Here is a 20,612-nt window from a genome sequence, read left to right as displayed (position 1 = left end):
TCATTTTCAAATGTTCTCTAGCTCTTTCAAGAAATACAGCACCCTCATGTTCAAATAGATAGAGTTATCATTCAGGCCGTTAGCTTTGGTAATCTGCCCTCCTCCACATTTCTAGATGAGACTTTAAACCATCCAATCACGATGACTTTCATAGACAAGTACAATTAATATATGTACCTATTAAACAGGTTTCACAGTCACTTACTAGATCCTACTCCCTGACATATTTATTGACCACTGTGTCAAGAAAGTATGAAGTTTAGAGTGAATCCCCACGCCGTTTTCAGTTATTCTCAACTTCTCCAGAAAACGGGCTCTGACGGCACCTCATGGCATCAATGCAAAGGCATTAGTGACGACAAGAAGTGGTCTCGACCCATTAACACTAGGAAGCTGGAAGTGCCCGATTTTATCTTAACTGTTAAACTTCTTAAAACACCACTCTGAACAGGTGCTTTGAAAAATTTAAGTATAAAGCAGACTAACATTTTAGGAGAGAAACCACTATCAGGATATTGCAAAATGTATTTACACCTAGTTTGGGAATGCAGAAATCATGAGTTTTTGACAAGTGGTTCGGCTCCTTGTTTTTGCTTGAGTTAGCAGAAGTCTGCATCCTCCAGGCACGCACCAACTCAGAACGGGCGATCCACGGCACCGTGGGAGCAGGTGGTCAGGAAGTAACCATTTGCTGCAAGTCAACTGCCAGGAACAGAACTGTCCCACGCCTTACTTTTGCTCCCACCTCACGTGTAACCTGACACCCTTAAACTGTGCCCATAAATTTGCTCAGTAACTTTTCTGTCATGACTTGGAAGTTTAGAGAGCTGTTTTTCTGACTCTTCCAAAAATATATATACCAGAACCAACCTTTTTACCTAAATGACTCCTCAAAAATAATGTTATCCCACCCTTTTTATTTTCTGAAATTGGAAAAAACAACCACCTAATTTGGATTCATGTAACTTTATACTTAAGTCAGTTGTTTATCACAAACAGGGAACTCCCTACAGGGCAAAAATTGGGGCACAAGACACATAGCACTTTTTTAAAGCCTATTTTTAACAGAAGGTAGCTGTGTTTTTTATAGCTGGATAAACCGAATACCAAAAGGACTGCGGTAAATACACACACGAAATTTACAATGTAAACCGTGTCCCCGCAGGTGTGCCCTCCTGCAAAAAATACCCTCCCACCGACACAAAGTGGCTATGCTTTCCCAGTGTGTCCTTCCTAATGGAGAATGAACGCCAGTTTATTGACAACTAATTTTCCTATTTTATCTTCTCTACTGACTTGGCTACTGGAGGCCAAAAAAAACCCTGTTTACAATGTCCTCCACCATGACTCAGCCATGTCTATATGCTGAGTCCCCAGTGTGACCTATCATGCATTAGGACCTCTTCCCACAGACTGACAACCCCACCTCGTCAGAAGGGGACTATGCCATGACCTCTCTCTACAGCCATTGGATTAAAAGCTGTAACTGAACGATTAAGAAAAAGGCCCGTAAAAACCAAACGTCTTTACCTCAGGAAGTTCCCTTTACCACATTTCTGTCATTATGTTTAAGGGCTCAGGTATCAAAATTCAACAAGTAAAAGCTCATTCACCCTTAGCGTTATGGATAAGAAGTTCCACAACTTTCTAACACACCCAAGATCATAGACGTGATACCAGCTTAACTTCTGGGTCTCCTACTGGTGCTGTGCCGGGAGCCCAGCACTGTCCGGACCATCGTGACAGCTGCATTTAATGGTGCTAACGCTGTTTCGCTGGGATATCCCGAAGCTGCTGTGCCTGGCTTCCTCCCATTAGACCCTATGGCTGACCAACATCCAAAAAACGGGATCTGGCTGTTACTAATGAATTCCTTGTACGATTCTGCCACAATAAGAAACCATTAATGCTGCCATGATTACTGAAGCAAACTAGGCAGAACTAGTATGCGTCTTGCAGAATATATTATGTCAACATGAGGCAGATCTCATGGTTGCATAAAACAATTTACTACCATGAAAATGATAAAAGATTAATATGTACTAGTCCGCCACTCCCATTAGAATGGAGATTTTAAACCTGACTTGAATCAGAACCTTCCTGTTTTTCGAATGAGTCATTCAACAGAGAGGCAATAAAACAATGCTGTAATTTCCGAACCCTTTATTCCAGCAGAATCCTTCCCCCGCTCAGAGAAGATGTTATGCAGTACGCTAATACGTACCCGACGACAGTGACGCTGCTCCATGTGATACGGGGAGGCTCGGCCTCCTCCTTGACCCACGTGCTATCTCAAGTCCTGTATACATTCTAGGGCTTTGAGGAAGTCAAGAGAAACACAACTGAAGTGCTAGAAAAAATATGGACTCCAGAAGCACAGTTCTGCCCTTTATTAGTTACTGACTTCGGGTAAGTTAATTATCTGAAAACTGTTATTTGACTCAAAGCTTTTGTTTGTAAATTTTTGTGAACTATACACTATTATACAAAGCTGATGAAGTATGCGAGACTCTTTGCGGAGTGAAAGAAAAAACAATAGTCCCTGTACAGTGCCTCCCACCCGGCGGCATACACACAACAGTGGCACAGCGCAATCTGCCGTTCCAAGTTCTGTGCCATCTTACAAAACTGCTGCCGAGAGCAAGTAACTGTTAAATGAATGAACACACTGATTCTGCCTAAAGGGAAAGGAACTTCACAGAGATGCAGCGACACCTAAACTGAGCTGAGACTGGGCAGAAGAGTTAACATAGACCTGAGGCTGACAACCCTTAGAAAGGCCTACTGACAAGGGTGGCCCTTGGATAGTGTCTGGGAACTTGAATGGTAAACAGTCCCCTACACAGATCTGAAACTTCCTCTAAATGACAAGGACCGCTCACTGTGCCTAAACCATTTGTACAACGTGGTCTACCCTGAACACCTGTGTGTACTTCCGGGAGCCTAGATTTTGATGCATGGTGGGCAGAGGGTACCTATATGATCAACCCCCAATGAAAAGGTTGGCACTGAGTCCCTAATGAGCTTCCTTAGCATATGTCGTCACATCTCAGTGGAGGAATGACCCACGTCCTGTGATTCCACGAGGAGGAGACTGCCCCATGCTGATTTTGTATCATATCCTTTCCCTGAAATAACCCTTCACTGCAAGTACAACCATATACTGAGTCCCGGGAGTCCTCCTACAAAATCACCAAACCTGGGAGGGATCCCGGGGCACAGAGGTCTATCCACAAGTCCTATTCTAGCTAAAATTGCAATCCTTTTACACAATTTATTTTCAAGCACAATTTATTTTCAAAATCTAGGACTTGCCTCCTCTCCACGAAAACAACAGGCCTTAAAAAGGTCTTTTCCTCTAGGAAAAAACTGTAGAGGAAAGACGTGTTTGCCTTCAACATATCCCTTAATAATATATTGAAAGAAAGACATTTGAAATGAAAAACAGCCACTTAAGAAATGTTAATGTAACAGCACAGCTTTCCCAAAAGAACTGACATAATACAAATTTGGAGGCTATTGTGCACCTTTTACACAACAACACCCAAAAGCTATAATACTAGTAATTTCTACTACTCAAAAAAAGCTACTTTTAAAAATACTCCAACACTCTTCCTTCCCTGTTATCTTTCCATGTCTTCAACTTAAATTCGAATGTTACCAATGATAAAAGGAAAGGGTAAAGACATATTACCAATCTGACTGCTTCCTTCATTTTTTCTGAAGCAATTGCCAAGATTTCTGAGGTAGGGTTGAAGGCCAGAGAAGATACACCTGTAACCAAGTTCATTATAGCTTTTATCGGCTTTGGATTTGTTTCTTGGAGACAAGAATCTTGACTGTATATGTTCACCACTCCACAATTAGAACTGCGAAGAGAGAAGGAACACCATGGATTAAAAACAAGCCTATCTGAACACCTCACCCCACCAGCTCTAAGCAGCCTGTCTAAGCAGTCGTGCCTGCGGCTGCTGCTCGCTCTACCTCTAGGGGCCGAGGAGGCAATGCGACTCCACAGGGCCCCGGACTCCCCGGGACTGACTCTGCCACTACCCTCGGGGAGCAGACCGGGCTCACAGTGCCTGCCACATCCCAAGTTCCTCAGGGGAGGGCCCCCTGCTGGTGACCATATGTCCAATGACCCCCCACACCCACCAGAGGCCAGCCTGTGCTGGATCTGGAGAAAGGACCGGGAGCCCGGGGTGACCTGGCCCTACAGGCTTGGCTCTCCGGGTGGGCCTCCCTGCACCACTCCTCGCGGGCTTCATTTCTGAGCTACATGGCATGTCCGTGTGCGGCCTCAGTTTCCAATTTGGCCCCCTGCCCATTGGGAAGGGTTTTCTGAGGCCCAGGATCTTAGTTTGTTGTTTTCACTGACCCCTAAAGAGGCCCAGAAAGCTCTGCCCTTTTGTGGAGACTCAACAGCAGTTAAGGAAGGGCATAAGTGAAACTGGAGAAGTGGATTATAACGAGGAACTTGATGTTGGAAATATAGTGATCTGGAGCAAAGGAAGTAAAAGTCAGACACTGGCATTTTATAAAACATTTACAGACGACAGTCCTGCTCTGCAAGCTGTAAACGTCTGGATCACCAAATACGAACTGTTTATTCAAACGAAGCACTTCTTCACATGAGGTACCTCTGGGTCCACTGAAAGAACAACCTTCCCCACTGTGTTCAGCATCCACGAGATGAAATAAGCCCACTTGTTTATACACCTGAAGCCTTGTAGATCATGCTACGAATCCATGGTTCTTTCTATAATGAGGACTGTACTTCTCCAACAGCTTGGAACTTCCATTCATTTGTCTGAATCCTAACCTGACCCTCAAAATGCCCAGCTCAAGTGCCAAGATCTCAAAAAAAAAAACCTTTCCCAGATGTGCATTTGTAAGAGCCTTCCCCAATTCCTAGACTCTTAAAAAGCACTGTCTGAAATACACTGCAGCCCATGATGAGTTGCCCCGTAAACAGAGACACGTATGTGCATGTCCCCACCATGGGACCATGAACTACAAGGTGATGAATCCCTAGTACGATGCTCAATAAATGTTTTTACGAATAAGAAAACCAAAGCAAAACACATCACTGAATAAAACAGGTTTTTCTTGCATTCTGAAACATACCTGCCCTAAAAAATTCTGCAGATGAAGCAAAAACTCAACTTTTTATGTCTGGGAATGCTAAAACTAAAGACCATTAATCCCAGGCCCTAAATCATAATAAATTTCACACTTTTCTAGAGCCCTGAATTATCCAGTTTTCTTTTGAAATAAAATAAAAATATCTGGGGGTGGGTAGTGTAGAAAGAAAACAGAACTGAGAACCAGACAACCTGTGTTCCAGACCCAGCTCTGCCAAAGACCAGGTTAATGAGTAACAACCAAGAAACAAAACTGAAATTGCACCCAACTGACCTCAGTCTCCTTAGCAATACAATGGCTGAATTAGGAAAAAGTCTGTTGTCCTGCCCAATATGGGAGCCACTAGACATGGGTAGCTGCTGAACACTTAAAATGTGACTAGTGTCAACTGCAAGTGAATAAAAATTTAAAAACAACACACTGGAACAAACAATAAAATCTTGAGTAAAACTAAAAATAAGTGACTAGTGTCACTAAGAAACTAAATTTGTTATTATAATTAATTCAAATTTAAACAGCCACATGTGGCCAGTGGCTATGGTGATAGACATGCAGGATTAGGCTAAAACAACATCCAGAAACTAAAAATAGATATACAAACGAATGGAGCAATAATAGGAAAAGGACAATCATGATGAGGATAAACTAATATTGAAAATATCCTAGAGTACAAAGACGAAAGAGAAACTTTTTGTTAGCTTTAAGTTACAGAAGACTAGCTTCCATTCTCCAAATCCAGTTAGGTTACTGAAATCACCAAAATCCTGAAGCAGTCTTAAGAATTTAAAAACCAGATTTAAGTAGGAAAAACAGAAATCCTAGGTACTTTTAGAGATTTAAAAAGATAAAGGCAATGCTATTATACAAGCTGAAGCACAGAATGATGCTTTCCAGGGTTTGTTTGTTGTTTTTTTTTTGGAAAAACTTATTTTCCAAAAGTATTATACAGACAGCACAAAAAAAGTCATACTCAAGACATGCTGGACTCTGTATTTTCTCTACTTCTTACAAAACTCCTACTAACTGTACCATTTGTGTATTTAAAAACATGAACACTCAGAGGTATACCTTAAAAAACACAGCAGGGCAGTCAAGAGCTCAGGCTTTGGAGCCAGACTATGTGGGGTTGTATTCTTGGCTTTACCACTTACAATTTGGATGACCTGAACCAAATTACTTAACTCAGTGCCTCAGTTTCTCCACCTATAAAGTGAAGATAATAATACCTATACTGTGGAGTAGAAAATGAGAATGAAATTAGTTTATTTATAAAAATATACATATACACACAGACACACATGTAGAGTTAATATATGAGGTCTGTCCAGAAGGTATCCAGCCATGTAATATGAAAAATAGAGACACTTATTGAAGATACAAGAAACACTGTACACAGGACAATGATGCCTCAGCCCCCTACAAAGTAGGCCTCTTGGGACCTCACATAGTTCTCCCAATTGCCATCAGCTGCCCCGCTGTATTTTCCTGAATCTCATCAAAGGTCTGAAATCTCTTCCCTTTCCAAGGTGATTTTAGTTTTGGGAAAACCCATAAGTCGCAGGGCGCCAGATCTGGGCTGTTGGACGGCTGAGTCACCTGGGTGAATTGATGTTTTACCAAAACTCTGCACAAGACGTGATGCATGCACACGCACGTTGTTGTGATGAAGCTGCCAACGACCCGCTGCCGTGGCCGTGCCCTTCTCAATCACCCAGACACTTTCCACACAGGAATGTTCAAGCCTAATGCAAAATCTGATGCAGATTTGTCACTTCACTTTGTCATTTCAGTCATTTTTAAATATGACGGCCACACAGTACACATGCTCACTCAACGACGTCTACCACTCCCACTGACTACTACAGTGAAGATGTAACTTTTCATGCACACACATTACAGTTCATTCTCCTTGGCTGCCAGGTTACATCAATGTTGTACAAACCATTCTCGTCGTATTGACAATGGCTGGATTTTCCCCTGACAGACCTATGTTATATAATATATTATAAATGTACACACATACACATATGGTCATATATGAAAAAGCCCTGACCAGGGAGGATCAGTCGGTTGAGCATTGTCCCACAAAGCAAAGATCACGAGTTCAATTCCTGGTCAGGGCACAGGCCTGTGCTGCATGTGTAATCCTCAGTCTGGGTGCATACAACAGACAACTGACTGACAGTTCTCTCCCACATCCATGTTTCTCTCCCTCTCTTTCTCCCTGCCTTCCCCTCTCTCTAAAAATGAATAAATAAAATCTTTTTAAAAATTAATTAATTAAAAAGAATGGTCCTTGGCTCATGCTGGAGGAAATTTTGCTACTAATATTATAAACACTTATAAACCATCTGAAACTACTTAGGTGGGAATCATAGTAAAAAGATTAACTTGAGTATTTTTATGAAGCCATCAAAGGCTAAAGTCCACATACATCTAATCACTGGTTAGAACTTTGATTTGAAATATAAAAAACTTACATTATTTAATATATACATTATTAACATAAAATATAAGTGTATGTTAAATACACAAAATTTAAAAATAATTTGGCATTGACCTACAATTCTCAAAATTCAAAGATGTCCCCCGAAGTGGTTTGCAGCCTGCACACCCCCAGTAAATGCAACGGCCCAAACTACTCAGTACAATAAATGCAAGATGAGACATTCCTAACTTCAGTGTAATCACAGAAAATAAGGCAATAGCAACAAAATAAAGGGACTCGCCACCTTGGTCGGTGACTTACGTTCTGAGGTCATAAGGGCCCATGCACACACACTAAGGGCTGCCATAAGCAAGGGAGAGAAGAGGCTGTGCTGCTCATGTCTCAAACAACTCACCCATTCTCAATATGCAGTGCTCTGTACGCAGTGATCACTCAAATTTTCTTTTTTCCTGACTGATCTGTTGGCCATATAGGGAGTCACAAAACAAAACGTACTACCTCATTCACAGAAGATGCAACAAAAGTACGTCATCACTAGAGATTCCACCCAGTGGAGCGAGAAGGGCACGGACCTGGAAAAGTCAGACTGCAGAGCTCAGGACCCCGCTCGGTCGGTGTTTTCAACGGTGTGTGACAGAACTAACAACCTAGGCTGACTAAAGCCATGAAAGATGACAACATAAAATGAGAAGAGTTCTCTGTTTACAGCATCCTTTGTTTTCCCATTTCCCCACAGGAGCAAAACTGCAAACAGAAAGCATCCACTTTATGTCACAACGCTGAATGAGAAGAGTCAACGGATGCTAACAGAGCTCTGAAATCTAAGGAGGAGTTCATTCCCAGCAGCAAAGACAATGGACGAGACACAGGGGTTTCACACCAGCACTAGCCCAGGGAGGGAGAGGAAGAGACTGACTGTGTACTGGGCAAGGACAGAGACGGGGCAAGGACGGAGACGAAGAGAGGGATGAGGAGCCGACACCCAGCCGCCCAGGTGCGTTCTGTCAGGCCTCTGGCTCCTCCGCCACCAGTAACTGTTTCCACCTCCCTGACAGCACCAGAAATTCCTTTAACAAGTGGTAAGGCCTTTCTTTACAGGTTTCACAAAAAAAATCTCACAATGTTCTTTAACTAAACACATTAGAATTTAATAACACTCAAGGCAATTAAAATCAAGTGAATTTAAACTACTACTATCAAAGTCTTTCCTATTTGGGCCCTTCAAAGAGGATTAATAAAAAGTATTACAACATAGGCAAGGATCAGAAAAAGACTAATTTCACAAATTTGAGTAAAGGTCATTTTGTGTAGTTATTCTTTCCCCACGTAAAGGCCAAAGCAGTTCTGCTTAAAAGTTGCTATAATTAGTTTAAACACCAGTCTTCATTTGAAAGGAGCTTTCTTCCCAGGAAGTCCTCCTAACTTTGAATTGCTGCCTTAGTGTACACAACTCTGGCCGACACCACACTCAAGCTGACGAGTCCCTCCCTACAGGTTTGGCATAGGTAACACGGGAAAGGGCGGGGCCTTAACCAGGACACTCCCACAGCAAGTTACCAGCCAACGCCCACCCTGCTGCCTGTGGCAGATGGCACAGTGCCGTCCTGCTCTCCAAGCTCTACAACGTTCCACTGTGGTAGGGATGCTTCCCCAACGTCCATCCCAAAGGAAGGAGTATGGAGAAGAAAAAGTGGTAAGTATGCGATGCTTCTGGAGAGCAAGACCCACTTGTCTCCTCAACGCAGGGAAGAACTGACTGAAATCTCCACGGATCCACTGTTTAGTCTAAGATAAAGTCATAAAAACCCACTTCTGAAAGTTCTACAATCGCAGGTGCAGACTGGCGGTGTGGTAGGTATGAATTCCAGGTAAGTATCTAACGCCTCCCCTTCCCCCCGTGCACCTTTAGAATCAAGCAGGGGAATGAAACCATCTTTCCTCCAGAGTAACAACCATTTTTCCCCTGTGATCACACAATAACAAGTCCTAGATAAAGTTTTCAAAATTTCTACTATACTAACAAATGGTATTTACAAGGAACGTGTGTGTGGTTTATACCACATAGCCAGATGAAGGCAACAATGCTTTTAAGTCTCTTTAAGACTTAAAGTAGAATAAGCCAAAGCTCGCCTTATTCTACTTCCTAATCAATGGCAAGTAACTAAAATAGTAATAGGAAAACTTGATGTGATCAAATGGGTATTGCAAATATAATAAAAAATACAATGATGTATGTAAGGCAGTCCAGTATTTCCTGTGCTAAAGAGCTGATAAGCCACCAATAATATCAGACACTGCATTAAGACGACAAAATGTAAAGGACCTGGGTTTACCAATTTCCTGTTACTGAACAGTTTATACACAGAACTGTTGATACTTAAGCACCATCTAAGTATATCAATTCACTAGTATTTTCTCCTTAGTACAATGTGATTAAGAGTTTCAAGAACCTCTACTTACCCACAAGCCACATACTGCCCATTCCTAGATGTTGCAATGCTCAGTCCATACAAGCTACCTTCATCGACAAATCTGTTCAGGCACTTCCTAGAGTTCACATCCCAAATGTAAACTTCTCCATCCCCTGAATGAAAGAGACAAAAAAGGTTTGGTTAATTTTGCTTTAAACCTGAAAGTCAAGTGGACTGACCATTCTTCCTCCCTTTTGAACAGTACAAGAGACTACGAATAATGACCTACTATAAATATCCTAGAGCCACAAAATTGGCCTAAAAATATTTTTCATATATTCCCATTTATAGAAAACTGCATCCTCAATTAGTTATTAATAAATAGTATCTTAGAGTGAAAGTCACAAACTCTTGGCTTGAGTTCAGTTTTCAGAAAAAGCTTCTACATTTCACTCAGATTACTAGAGCAAATTTGAAAAAGCAAACAAAACAAAATACCCACTGGGACTGGTCTTTCAACATGTAACAACAGGTATTAGAGCACTTAATATGAGTGGCCAGGTAGTTTAGATATCAAACTTATAATGGAGGAGAGAAGATGAAGAGTCAACTGGTCCAGACCACAAGGAATTTATAATTTAGTTGAACAATTTATGAACAATTTATCAACTAACAATATAAATAGTAAGAAATGCTGAATGTGAGTACAGTTTTGCGAAGGCAGAATTTGTACAAAAAAGAACATTAAATCTGTAGAGATCACAAGTATTTCCATAACAGAAGTGGCCACCTAATCAACAAAAGCAGCCCTGCATTTTCTTCTCACTCCAGTGGCACTCACTGCTGATGACCCACCTCTTCTCTACGCCCGTCAGATTTATCTCTGTAATGACCCTGCACGCGTCTCAAGGTGGCTCCTCCCTCACCTATTCCGGCTCTTCCTTTTCTGTGGATATTGCCCTACAGTTCGCTGTTCTATATGCTCTTATCCTCCCTATGGGATCCAACAAATCTTACTATTTCAACTATTTTCCTTAAGTGAAACCTCCCAGGCTGGCATACAGGTTCAGGTTAGGTGGCAATGAAAACATAATTGGAAAAATTTAATAGGGTCATTTTTCAAAAACTTTATGTTTGTCTGCAGGGTAATGGCACAATAAAGGAAGGTGTTTAAAGATTAGCTAGCAACAGACGAAAATGGGAAGAGAAGGGATCAAGGGCAGGAAGGACATCTACAAGTCAAGTCCATTTAATGGTCAAAAGTGGATGATGACTTAAGGCAAAACAGGTAACGATGAATCCATGAGAAAAAAGAAAAACCTGGTCAAGTTGAAAAGATAAAAGGGAAATAAATTTTTTGCAACTCTCTTCTATGTCAAAACATTCTTTATATGTAACAATATGAATGATATGCCAATCACATAAACTACTTTCAGAAAAAGAAAAGAGAAAAAGAGGATGGGGGAAGTAAAATGAGCAAAATATAGGCAACCCTTAATTACCAAGGTTTGACTCTTGATCACTCCTTCCTTGCTTTTTTAGGACCTTACAGTAAATTTGACCTTCCCCGTGGTGACCGAATTTGTAAATATTTTACATCTACCTCCAATGCACATACCAAATTTCACTACTCCTACTGACCCTCTACCTCTTCTCCCCAGTTCAGACTCTCCCAGGGTCCCAGGGCCATTTTATTAGGATTATTACTCTGAACCAGTATTTATTCCTCACCTCTCAGAAGACCTAGCATATTATAGGGAAGACAGATACTGGTGACCTTCTTGCATTAGTTGGTTAAAACATACAACTGCAAATAACTCAGTTTTATGAAAGTTTGATTGCAGGCCAAAATCAGAACAAAAATTAAAATTAATGTTAAAGTTAATCCTTTCTTAAAAAGCTAATACTCATTTAAAACTTTTTTTCAAAAACTTGTATAGTATATTATCAAAGGCTCCTTGCTGAGGTAAGACTGCAAGATACCACTCACCGGCAGAACCTCTCTAATGCCCCCACTACCAAACCATGCGAACTACACTGAAATTGTGAGAGCCCTCAACAGCCTCTTGGAAAGGGAGCAAGAGTTAAAGATGACACTGGGAAATCAAAAAAGGCAGAAGAGCAGAAAAGAGAGACCACCAGGGATCACAGAGAGCTGGTCAACACGACCACAGGCGCTCTCCCTCCGGGGGAGCCTCCCTGCTGCGGTCCTTACCGGTGCCTTTCTCTCCTAAACTCTAAGGGCCCTTCTCTTGCCTCTGTATCTTGTTTCCTTCTTCTTCGCCTCACTTCTACTTCTGTAACTTTCTAAATAAACTTTCTCTTCTAGTTAAAAAAAAAGTACTGCAGAAATGAGTACTGGGAAGGGGAAGATGAGATCTGAGTTGCTTTTGGGTCAACAATAAAAAAATTCCAAACATTATCCAAGTTGGAAAGAGCTAAAAGGGGCAATGATTCTATGCAACTTCCAGAAAGAAAGGCAGTCTTAGAATAACTCATCTTTTAAATAAGCATTTACTTTCCATCCTGTCCCCAAACATGTTAGCAGTGTATGTTAAATGGTAAATGAGAAGACCAGTGGCAACAACAACAACAAAAAATGCATGCTAAAAATAAAACTGGTTTGCTTACTGAAACGTCTAAAGTCAAACATTTTTTAAAATTTGAAATGTGAACACATTTAAAGCTTCAAAGAAGCTTCTGATCACTGTGCCATTAGCTTAACTTACCAGAAGAGGCGTATACTTTCTTACTATCTGAAGAGAATGTCGATGCTGCGATCCTTCCATTGATTTTCATGCTACTGATCAATTCTTTAGTCTAAAAGAATAATAAATATTACCTATCAAGTGGTTTTAGGAGGGTAACAGAATAACAACAGTGTGTAGGACAGAAACAACCTCCTTCTCCATTTTATAGCCTCTACTCCACATTGCTTTTCCCTGTACTCCGAACTTATCCCCAAGTGCCCACAGCTTCTTCTACCCAAGTGCCACTGTGCTCCTCTACTTGAGACGCAGATTTAAGGACACCACGACTTATGGTTCAAGACCATCCCTGCACTAACGTCTCATCCTACACAGGGGTGTCCAACTCAAATGTCTCACCGGGGGCCACATCAGCCTCACAGTTGCCTTCAAAGGGCCAAACATAATTTTAGGACTGTATAAATGTAACTACTCCTTAACAGCTAAACGAGAGCTCAGTGCTGCCACTGGGTAGAAACAAGGTGCTAAGCCAGATAAAACAAGGTGGAGGGCCAGATTCGGCCCATGGGCCTTGTGTTTCCCATCTGTGTCCTATAAGAATAAGCAACAACTAATAATGCTTCACCTTCATTGACAGCAAATGAAAATATCCAGCAACGCCATTTATGAGCAAGAAGGACCCATCTGGGGAGACTTCGAAGCTCCTTACTATCTTCTCTTTCAAACCTAAGGAAAATGAATCAAATAAAGATTAATATGACGTTTAATAATGCTATTTTTCATTGAGAGTTTCTGACCTTTGAAAATATCTAAGTGCCTCAAATTAAACAAAACCTAGGCTAAGATACTGAGTAAGTCTTACCCCCTGCACTGAGTATGACCCAAGTATAAGGTCACTACAGTGCTTAGCAAACTTCTTTTTCTCTGTCTTTGTTACACTCATCATTTTAAGCTCAGGCCAGAGACTCAGCTTTCTAAACAGTAAACCTATCAATCAATTTTTCAAATGTAAGCCATAATACCCATAATAAACTAAAAGGATAAATGATACTGTTGTCACAAATTTCACTACCAGAAGGAAAATACACTGACATTAGAGACAGCCAAAACACAGTAACATACAGAAACTAGTTGCTGGCCACCTACTAAGCACGCCTCGGTGAACTGGGATGAACTCCCATGATTAGGGAGTTTAATCTTTAACTTGTGGATACGAAAAAGAAAAGAAAAAAATACAAGATGTCAGTGTATTCAAGATTAGATTAGCTTCTCAAGATGTGACTCATGTAGCCAAGTCGAATGAGCTGGGTGTATAAACCAGAGTCACTCTACTTAAAGGGGCATGTCCCTTTTCCATGCCTAAAAGGTTCACACTGACTATACAGGAGACTCCAGGTGTCATATTGCTTAGAAAGCCACGTTACTCATTAAAATGTTGCCTAATAGAAAGGACACGGAAAGAAGGGATAACCGGCCACCTCGAGGGAAGAGAATCGGTAGCCAGAGAAATGAAGCAGAAGAGACTTCTCACTATCCACACATTTGTAAATACTGGATTTTTGTACCGTATGAGCAGACTGCCTAGTCAAATAAAATTTTTTTTTTAAATGCAAGTGGCTAAGTTAAAATAGTGATCAGGGAGAAGGAATTAAGAAGAACCTAGTGAAGAACCCGCAGCCCCTACAGGAAAATGTTGGCTAAGTCTCCGACACACCATCTCCATTCTATGAACAGGCTCTGTCCCTGCTGGGATGGCTCCCACCGCTACCCACTGGACCTCCCATCCCAGCCTCACTCCCAGAGATGATACCCTAGGTTCCTTGACTGGAATCAATCCAGGTGCATTATTTACTTGTAATCACTGGGGTAACTTCTGCTGATGACCAGTCTCCTTCATGATGACTCTATTCCTATTAAGTAATTTTCTTAAGAACTTCCGAATTCTAGCCAAACTATATTGACTGCGTATACGGAAACAGCTCCAAATATGAGGAGACTATTATTACACAATGAAGCAAGGAAGGGAGGCTAGTGGTAGCCCAGTGTGAGGCTACAGCTGGACAGGCTACAGCTGCAGGCTACCTGCAGACCTAATCCTAATGGCACAGTATCAGGTAGTGGGAACAGGAGAGAAGATGAAAAAGTGTTGATTTGAAGCCTACAGCTGGGCACCCCTGTGGCCTTGGAGGGATACATACTATACAGGCATCAACACAGGAACAGTGAACGAAGTTCCCTCCTACTGTACAGGACCACGATGAACACAGACCCGACGTGTCAGCAACAGAGGCAAAGCACCAGAGGACTCCTTACCCAGGAAGCCCCCCCACTCTCTCCGCCTGCAGGTGGCTGGAAGACTTGTGCTTTTGGCCTGACTAAGCCTGTTATCTAGGGTCAGTTCAGTAGAGGGACTGTCTTCAAGAAGGAAACAGAATTCCAACAAATAAGGACAGGTAGCTGCTTTGGTAATTAATTGGAAAAATAACAAAGGTAAGCATATGTTCACCGAAACCTTACTGTGTATTATAATAGTCACATGTACGTATATATCATTTTGCTTTTAACCTCACAAAAATTAGTAATAATAAATGCTAGCACTGGTATTACAATTGCTCTACAAATGCTGGACCTTCCAAAGTAAGTCAAATAAAATTTATAATGTGGCCTAGAAAGATACAATGTCTTAAAGATGTCAAATATAAATCTTTTTATAGATTTGTAAGATTTTTAGCTCAACTGCTGATAACCGATAAGGAGTGGCAAATTTAATTAAAGCCAAATTCCACAGCACAGTAAGTAGATTTGTGGTAGCCAGTTAAGACAGATGGGGCAAGACCAGGGACGACTGGCCAGGTACTGAAAGTCCCCACAGCAGAAAGCCCCAGGTTCCTAGCAACTGGCAAAACTAGGAAAACAGGGACCCTGCTCCCAGGTAACCTTTCCTCCTCCCATGCCATACAGCCAGCCGGTCCTGCCTTTTAGACCCCGGCATTCGTACTGCTAGTCCCGTGGCTCAGACCCTCCCCTGACCTTTCCTCTCCTGGCAGGTCACCAGTCAAGCAGCAGACCCCGGTGGAGAAGGAACAAGGGGCCGAAGAATGGCCTCCTTCAACTCCCCTGTGGGCCCTTGTACAACCACACCCTTAAGCATTAACCTCCAGAGATAACATCTAGGCTTCAGTTTCGTTTCAGCTCTAAGCACAGAGAAGCAGCAAAAACCAGACAACAGACCCCATGGCTGACATCAGGACCAGCTTCAGTGACTAATGACACCTGGTGCTGACCAATCAGTGGAGACCACGACCCTGCAAGGGCACACCTGGAAATCTGATGAATATTCTATCAGGATCCTCCCCTGAGGACTCCAAATAAACACCCTCCCTATGGAGGACCCAGTGGGGCTCTCTCTCCCAGGAAGCTTGCCAAGCCCTTCCCACCCCAAGCATGACCCTTACCTTTCTCTCTCCTAAGCTCCAAGGCCTTTTCTTTTACCTCTGTGACTTGTTTCCTGGGCCCATTCCTTGTACAACTCACTTTTTCTGCCTCTGTGTCTTTCTAAATAAGTTTTCTCTTATACTTGGCTCTGAATCTTTTGGCTCTGAATTTTTCTCAGCCAGAACTCAAGTACCAAGGTCGCTGACCAAGGTCCAGTCTGACTCCACTGGTCCAAAACCTGATGCCATTTTCACCATCAACTGATTGTTATCGATTAACACACACACTATACGTTACCACCAACAGTGGCAACAGTTAACATTCACTGAGCATTTACCGTGTGGCAGGTGCCAAGTTAGGAACTTTAAAAATTCTCTTTTAATACTTACTTACTGCCCTGTGATTTTACAAAAAGAGAAAAGTAAGGCTCAGAAATAACCTTACCATAATGTCTGTAATCAAAATGGTGGCTACCCGGCCAATTAATCTGATTCCCAGATGGTCAAATTCCAGTTCGAGCTCGTAACCTGGGGTTCTTAACCTTGCTTATGCCATTCACCCTGGGGTAAATTTAGCATAAACAAGGTTTATGTTTGGTGAAGCACATGGTCCCCTTCTCAAAATGACAGTTGTTCAAACCATTCATAACTAAAGGAAATGCTAAATTTCAGTAGAGATTAGTGAAAACAAAGATGTAATATTTTCCCATCCAACTCCACAGGCCCCTTAACTCTATCCAGAGAATTCTGAGAGTCTGTGGATGCTACAGTATGAACCCAGGTTATGAAACCTAACAATTAATGAACAAATGTACCATCTGCATCAGTTCTATAGTCTTCATTTTTCAAATCTGTGAACATAGAAAACTTACATATACTAACTAGTCAGCAATTTCCCCCTTATTCTAGTGTCCTTAATTAACCAGTGCTACTTATAGTGTTTTACAATGATGAGACTCAAAATAGTGTTCAACAGCGTAACGCCACGAAAATACATTTACCATCACTATTATTATTATCATCATTATTACCAAGCTATGCTTACTAGGGAAAATAAATGGAAAATATTGAGAGGAAAGATAAATGATGTGTCTTAGAAGCCAATGAATGGATACACAACCCTGCATACCTACACTAACTATATCTTGGCCAGCCCCCGGTTTGCTTTTCCCGAGAGGATACAAGGAAGAACCAAAGCCCACTGCTTCTGATTAGTGGAGTATGTAAAAATAGTAACTACTATACAGTGTTTTCTATTTCAATAGAAATGGGGAGATGGTTTTAAGGATTTTCTATTTCAACAGACATGGGGAGATGGTTTTAAGGATTTTCAACTCAAAGCAGGTTTCATGGACCAGCAGCATCAGCATTAGCATCACCTGAGAGCATGTTAAAAATGCAGAATCAGCCCCTACCCCAACCCACTGAATCAGAATCTGCAAGAGCGTTTGAGATCTTGCTCCCTGCCATATGTTGTCAATTTGGCACAAATAAATCCTTATAAAAAATTATCTTAAAAAAAAACTCCTATGGGGAGGAAAATAAGCGGCTATAAATAATGTTAAATAAACTCAACTGTGGGCTGGGGAGTGGGAGCTGATCAGCTATGTGTTCAACAGAAACCTTACCTCTCACTTGATGTACAGGAATTAACCTTCCAGCCAACATGTCATAGACGTAAAGCACCTTGCTATGGGTACTTGTGGCTAAAACCTCTTCTCCATTAGCACTAAAACGAGCCTTAAAGATCGGAAACTTTTCCAAATAGATGCTCTGAATTTTAGGATTTGTTTTTCCATCAACCTATGAGAAAATACAAAACATTCCTTTTGGTTACTTCCCCAGACCCTGTATCCTAGGAGTGAACACTTTTCCCGCGTCTTCATGTAGAAATGCCTACCTGGAAGAGTGATACCGAGTTATCAAGTGCTGCGACCATCACCACCTGCGCACCAGGATGGAACTGCACAGACGAGATCCGGGCGGCAGTAGGACGTTCAGCATTCGCGTGCTGGCAGTGCTTCATCTATGGGAAAATAAAGCTGGAATTTTATCAATTCAAATGGGTTAACGTTATTTTCTGTAGCACATGAAGGAAAAACATTATAAAGTGGTTTACTTACAGATGAAAACCCATTGAAACAGTACCACTACCTACTAGTGAATCATTTTACTATACGATAATCCACTTGCATCGTCTTTCAAGTGAGAGAATTAAATGATTAAGGTCTTGAAGCCCCAGATACAGTCATTTCCCAAAAAACACCCTATTTGGGTTAGGAGACTTTGACTTCCAGGGAAATTTTCCTTAAAACTCCTACTCTGGCATCTCTACATTCATGGCACAAAATAAAAAGCACTATGTGGCTGCTCCCACGGTTCTAGGACTAGTACAAATTTCTTATGTTCTCAGGGGCACATGGTTGTTAGTTTAAATAATGACAATCTCATGCATCGTTTGAACTGTTTTCTGTTACTCCTTTGTTTTTACAGGGTTTTCCACTCTGCATTAAAAATTCAATTATTTAAAAAACAAAATATTTTATATACACTTTCTTTGCAACCACTGAAGTTAAATTTTTATGGCAACTACCGACTACATTTTAAATGAAGGTGAATTCACCCTATCAAGTGCTCAATGAATTATTTTCTTCAGGTAGAGGGAGACAGAATCACTCTGTCTACCAGTCATCTATCAGAACATGGTCCCCCTTCCCATCTAAATACACATGCCACCATTTTATAATGGGGAAAATTATCCACACCAGAGAGAGAGCTCTGTTCACTGGACAGATGGTTAACTGAAGCACTATGCTAGGTAGGCACTTTGTTACTGCAGTGAACAAGCAAGGCACAGTGATGAGTGAGAAAGTAATCAGTGTTGGCCATGTCAGAGAGGATGGACAGGAGGGACCTTTCTAAGGTGTCATTTGAGCAGAAAGGTAACAATGAGTTGGCCATTAGTCATGCTTAAAGAACAGACAGGCAGCAAGAAGAACAAGAGCAAAGGTTCTGAGGGCAAGAAAAAACTCAGCTCATTCAAGAAACAGAAAGCCTATATGGTATGGGTAGGAAATATAGAGGAAAAGGTCTAAGATGAAGTTTTAATGTATGTATAAGCCAGATCATGAAGGACAGCTGGACTACAAGAAATTTAAGAATTTTTCAAAAGGCACTGAAAACTAACATGACCTGATGCTTTATTTTTAAAATATCCCTTTGGCTACTCTATGGAGAATAGTTTAGGAGGAAGTAAAGTACAAGTGGGGAGACTAGTTGCAAAGCTGCTGCAGTAAACACAGCGACAGATGACAGCAGTATGAACTAAGCTAGTGCCAAGAGAAATAAAGAAAAATGCAAATGGAGAAATTAAATGGGATTCCTAAAAGATTCCTGGGGACACAATTTAATTTTCTAAATTATTTTTGTAAAGGATGAGAAACCAGCATAAGTATTTACCAAGGCAAAAATGACAGCAAACACACTTAATCCCACGGATGGAAGGAATCCATACATTAGTGACTAGGAAGCACACTGAATTACAGAGGTAATTAGCTGGACAGGCCCAACTTCACTGATGCTCACCTTTAAAATTCCTTTTGGAAGAGAAGCTGATGTGGATATGAAATTCCCAGTCCTCTGCAACAAATCATCTTCATCCTCTTCACTTTCATCTAAGTCAAATAAACCCACAAGGCTGAGCTTTAGAATCAACGAGATGACCATTACCTACTTCAAAGGTCTAGCGTCAAAACTTCAACTCCCTTCCCAGCCTCCCAGCCTCAACTAAGTTATTTAAATTGCAATTAGTAAAAGCAAAGCAGCAAAATAATTTTGGAACACAGGAAAAAGGTGACACAGAGCTCAATATATATGGTTAAAATCAAAGCCTGGCTCTGGACTGAAAGACACATTCACGACAATAACTATAACAAGGTGAAAAGAAGTTGAAATAAAGCCAGCATTTAATTTAAAAAGAACTCATAACTAAGTTCTTTGGTAAGAGGGTGAATAGCAGATCTAGCCTAACCACTTGCATGAAAAAGAACTAGAACTTTAGGCTGACTGAAGTATCAACGTCAGCAAGCTGTGTATCAGAACTTCAAAGAGAGCTAACAGGGCTGCTTTTCCCCCAGGGATGACTGATGCTTCTAGTAAAGAAAGCTGAGAAGCTGAGCTGAGTTTTAAAAACATTCCTGGGGCAAACGGGTGGGAAAGGAACTGCACTAAAAGCCCTACAAGGTTCTCGAGGGGGCCTCTGGTTAACCATCAGGCTTTGGTTTGGGGGCACAAAAAGGAAACACCTAGGATTAGGGTGAAACCAAAGAGTTATAAGAAAACCTTACAGGAGCCGAAACGCAGCTCTGAGTCATCACAACCTCTCACTGGAATAAGCAGCTCTGAGACTGCTAGTGCCCCTTGCCCAGCCACCCAGCAAAAAATACGGTGGGCCCTTGAACAATGC

General features: G+C 41.4%; 1 protein-coding gene across 1 annotated transcript in view; it reads right to left on the bottom strand.

The window, feature by feature from the left end:
* The window catches only part of UTP18 (UTP18 small subunit processome component), a 36,006-nt gene that overhangs the window by 3,357 nt on the left and 12,037 nt on the right, over positions 1–20,612 (bottom strand). The window contains exons 5-11 of the mRNA XM_037129630.2: positions 19,733–19,821; positions 18,048–18,173; positions 17,776–17,950; positions 13,339–13,439; positions 12,735–12,825; positions 10,055–10,178; positions 3,695–3,869 (exon numbers count right to left, since the gene is read on the bottom strand). Of these exons, the coding sequence (XP_036985525.2) occupies positions 3,695–3,869; positions 10,055–10,178; positions 12,735–12,825; positions 13,339–13,439; positions 17,776–17,950; positions 18,048–18,173; positions 19,733–19,821 (881 nt within the window). The remainder of the gene's footprint in view (positions 1–3,694; positions 3,870–10,054; positions 10,179–12,734; positions 12,826–13,338; positions 13,440–17,775; positions 17,951–18,047; positions 18,174–19,732; positions 19,822–20,612) is intronic.

Source organism: Artibeus jamaicensis, unplaced genomic scaffold, assembly GCF_021234435.1.
Source record: "Artibeus jamaicensis isolate MK-2021 breed Jamaican fruit bat unplaced genomic scaffold, CSHL_Jam_final contig_1998, whole genome shotgun sequence".
NCBI lineage: Eukaryota > Metazoa > Chordata > Mammalia > Chiroptera > Phyllostomidae > Artibeus > Artibeus jamaicensis.
The sequence above is the reverse complement of the archived record's forward strand: the minus strand, read 5'-3'. Positions and strand labels throughout refer to the sequence as shown.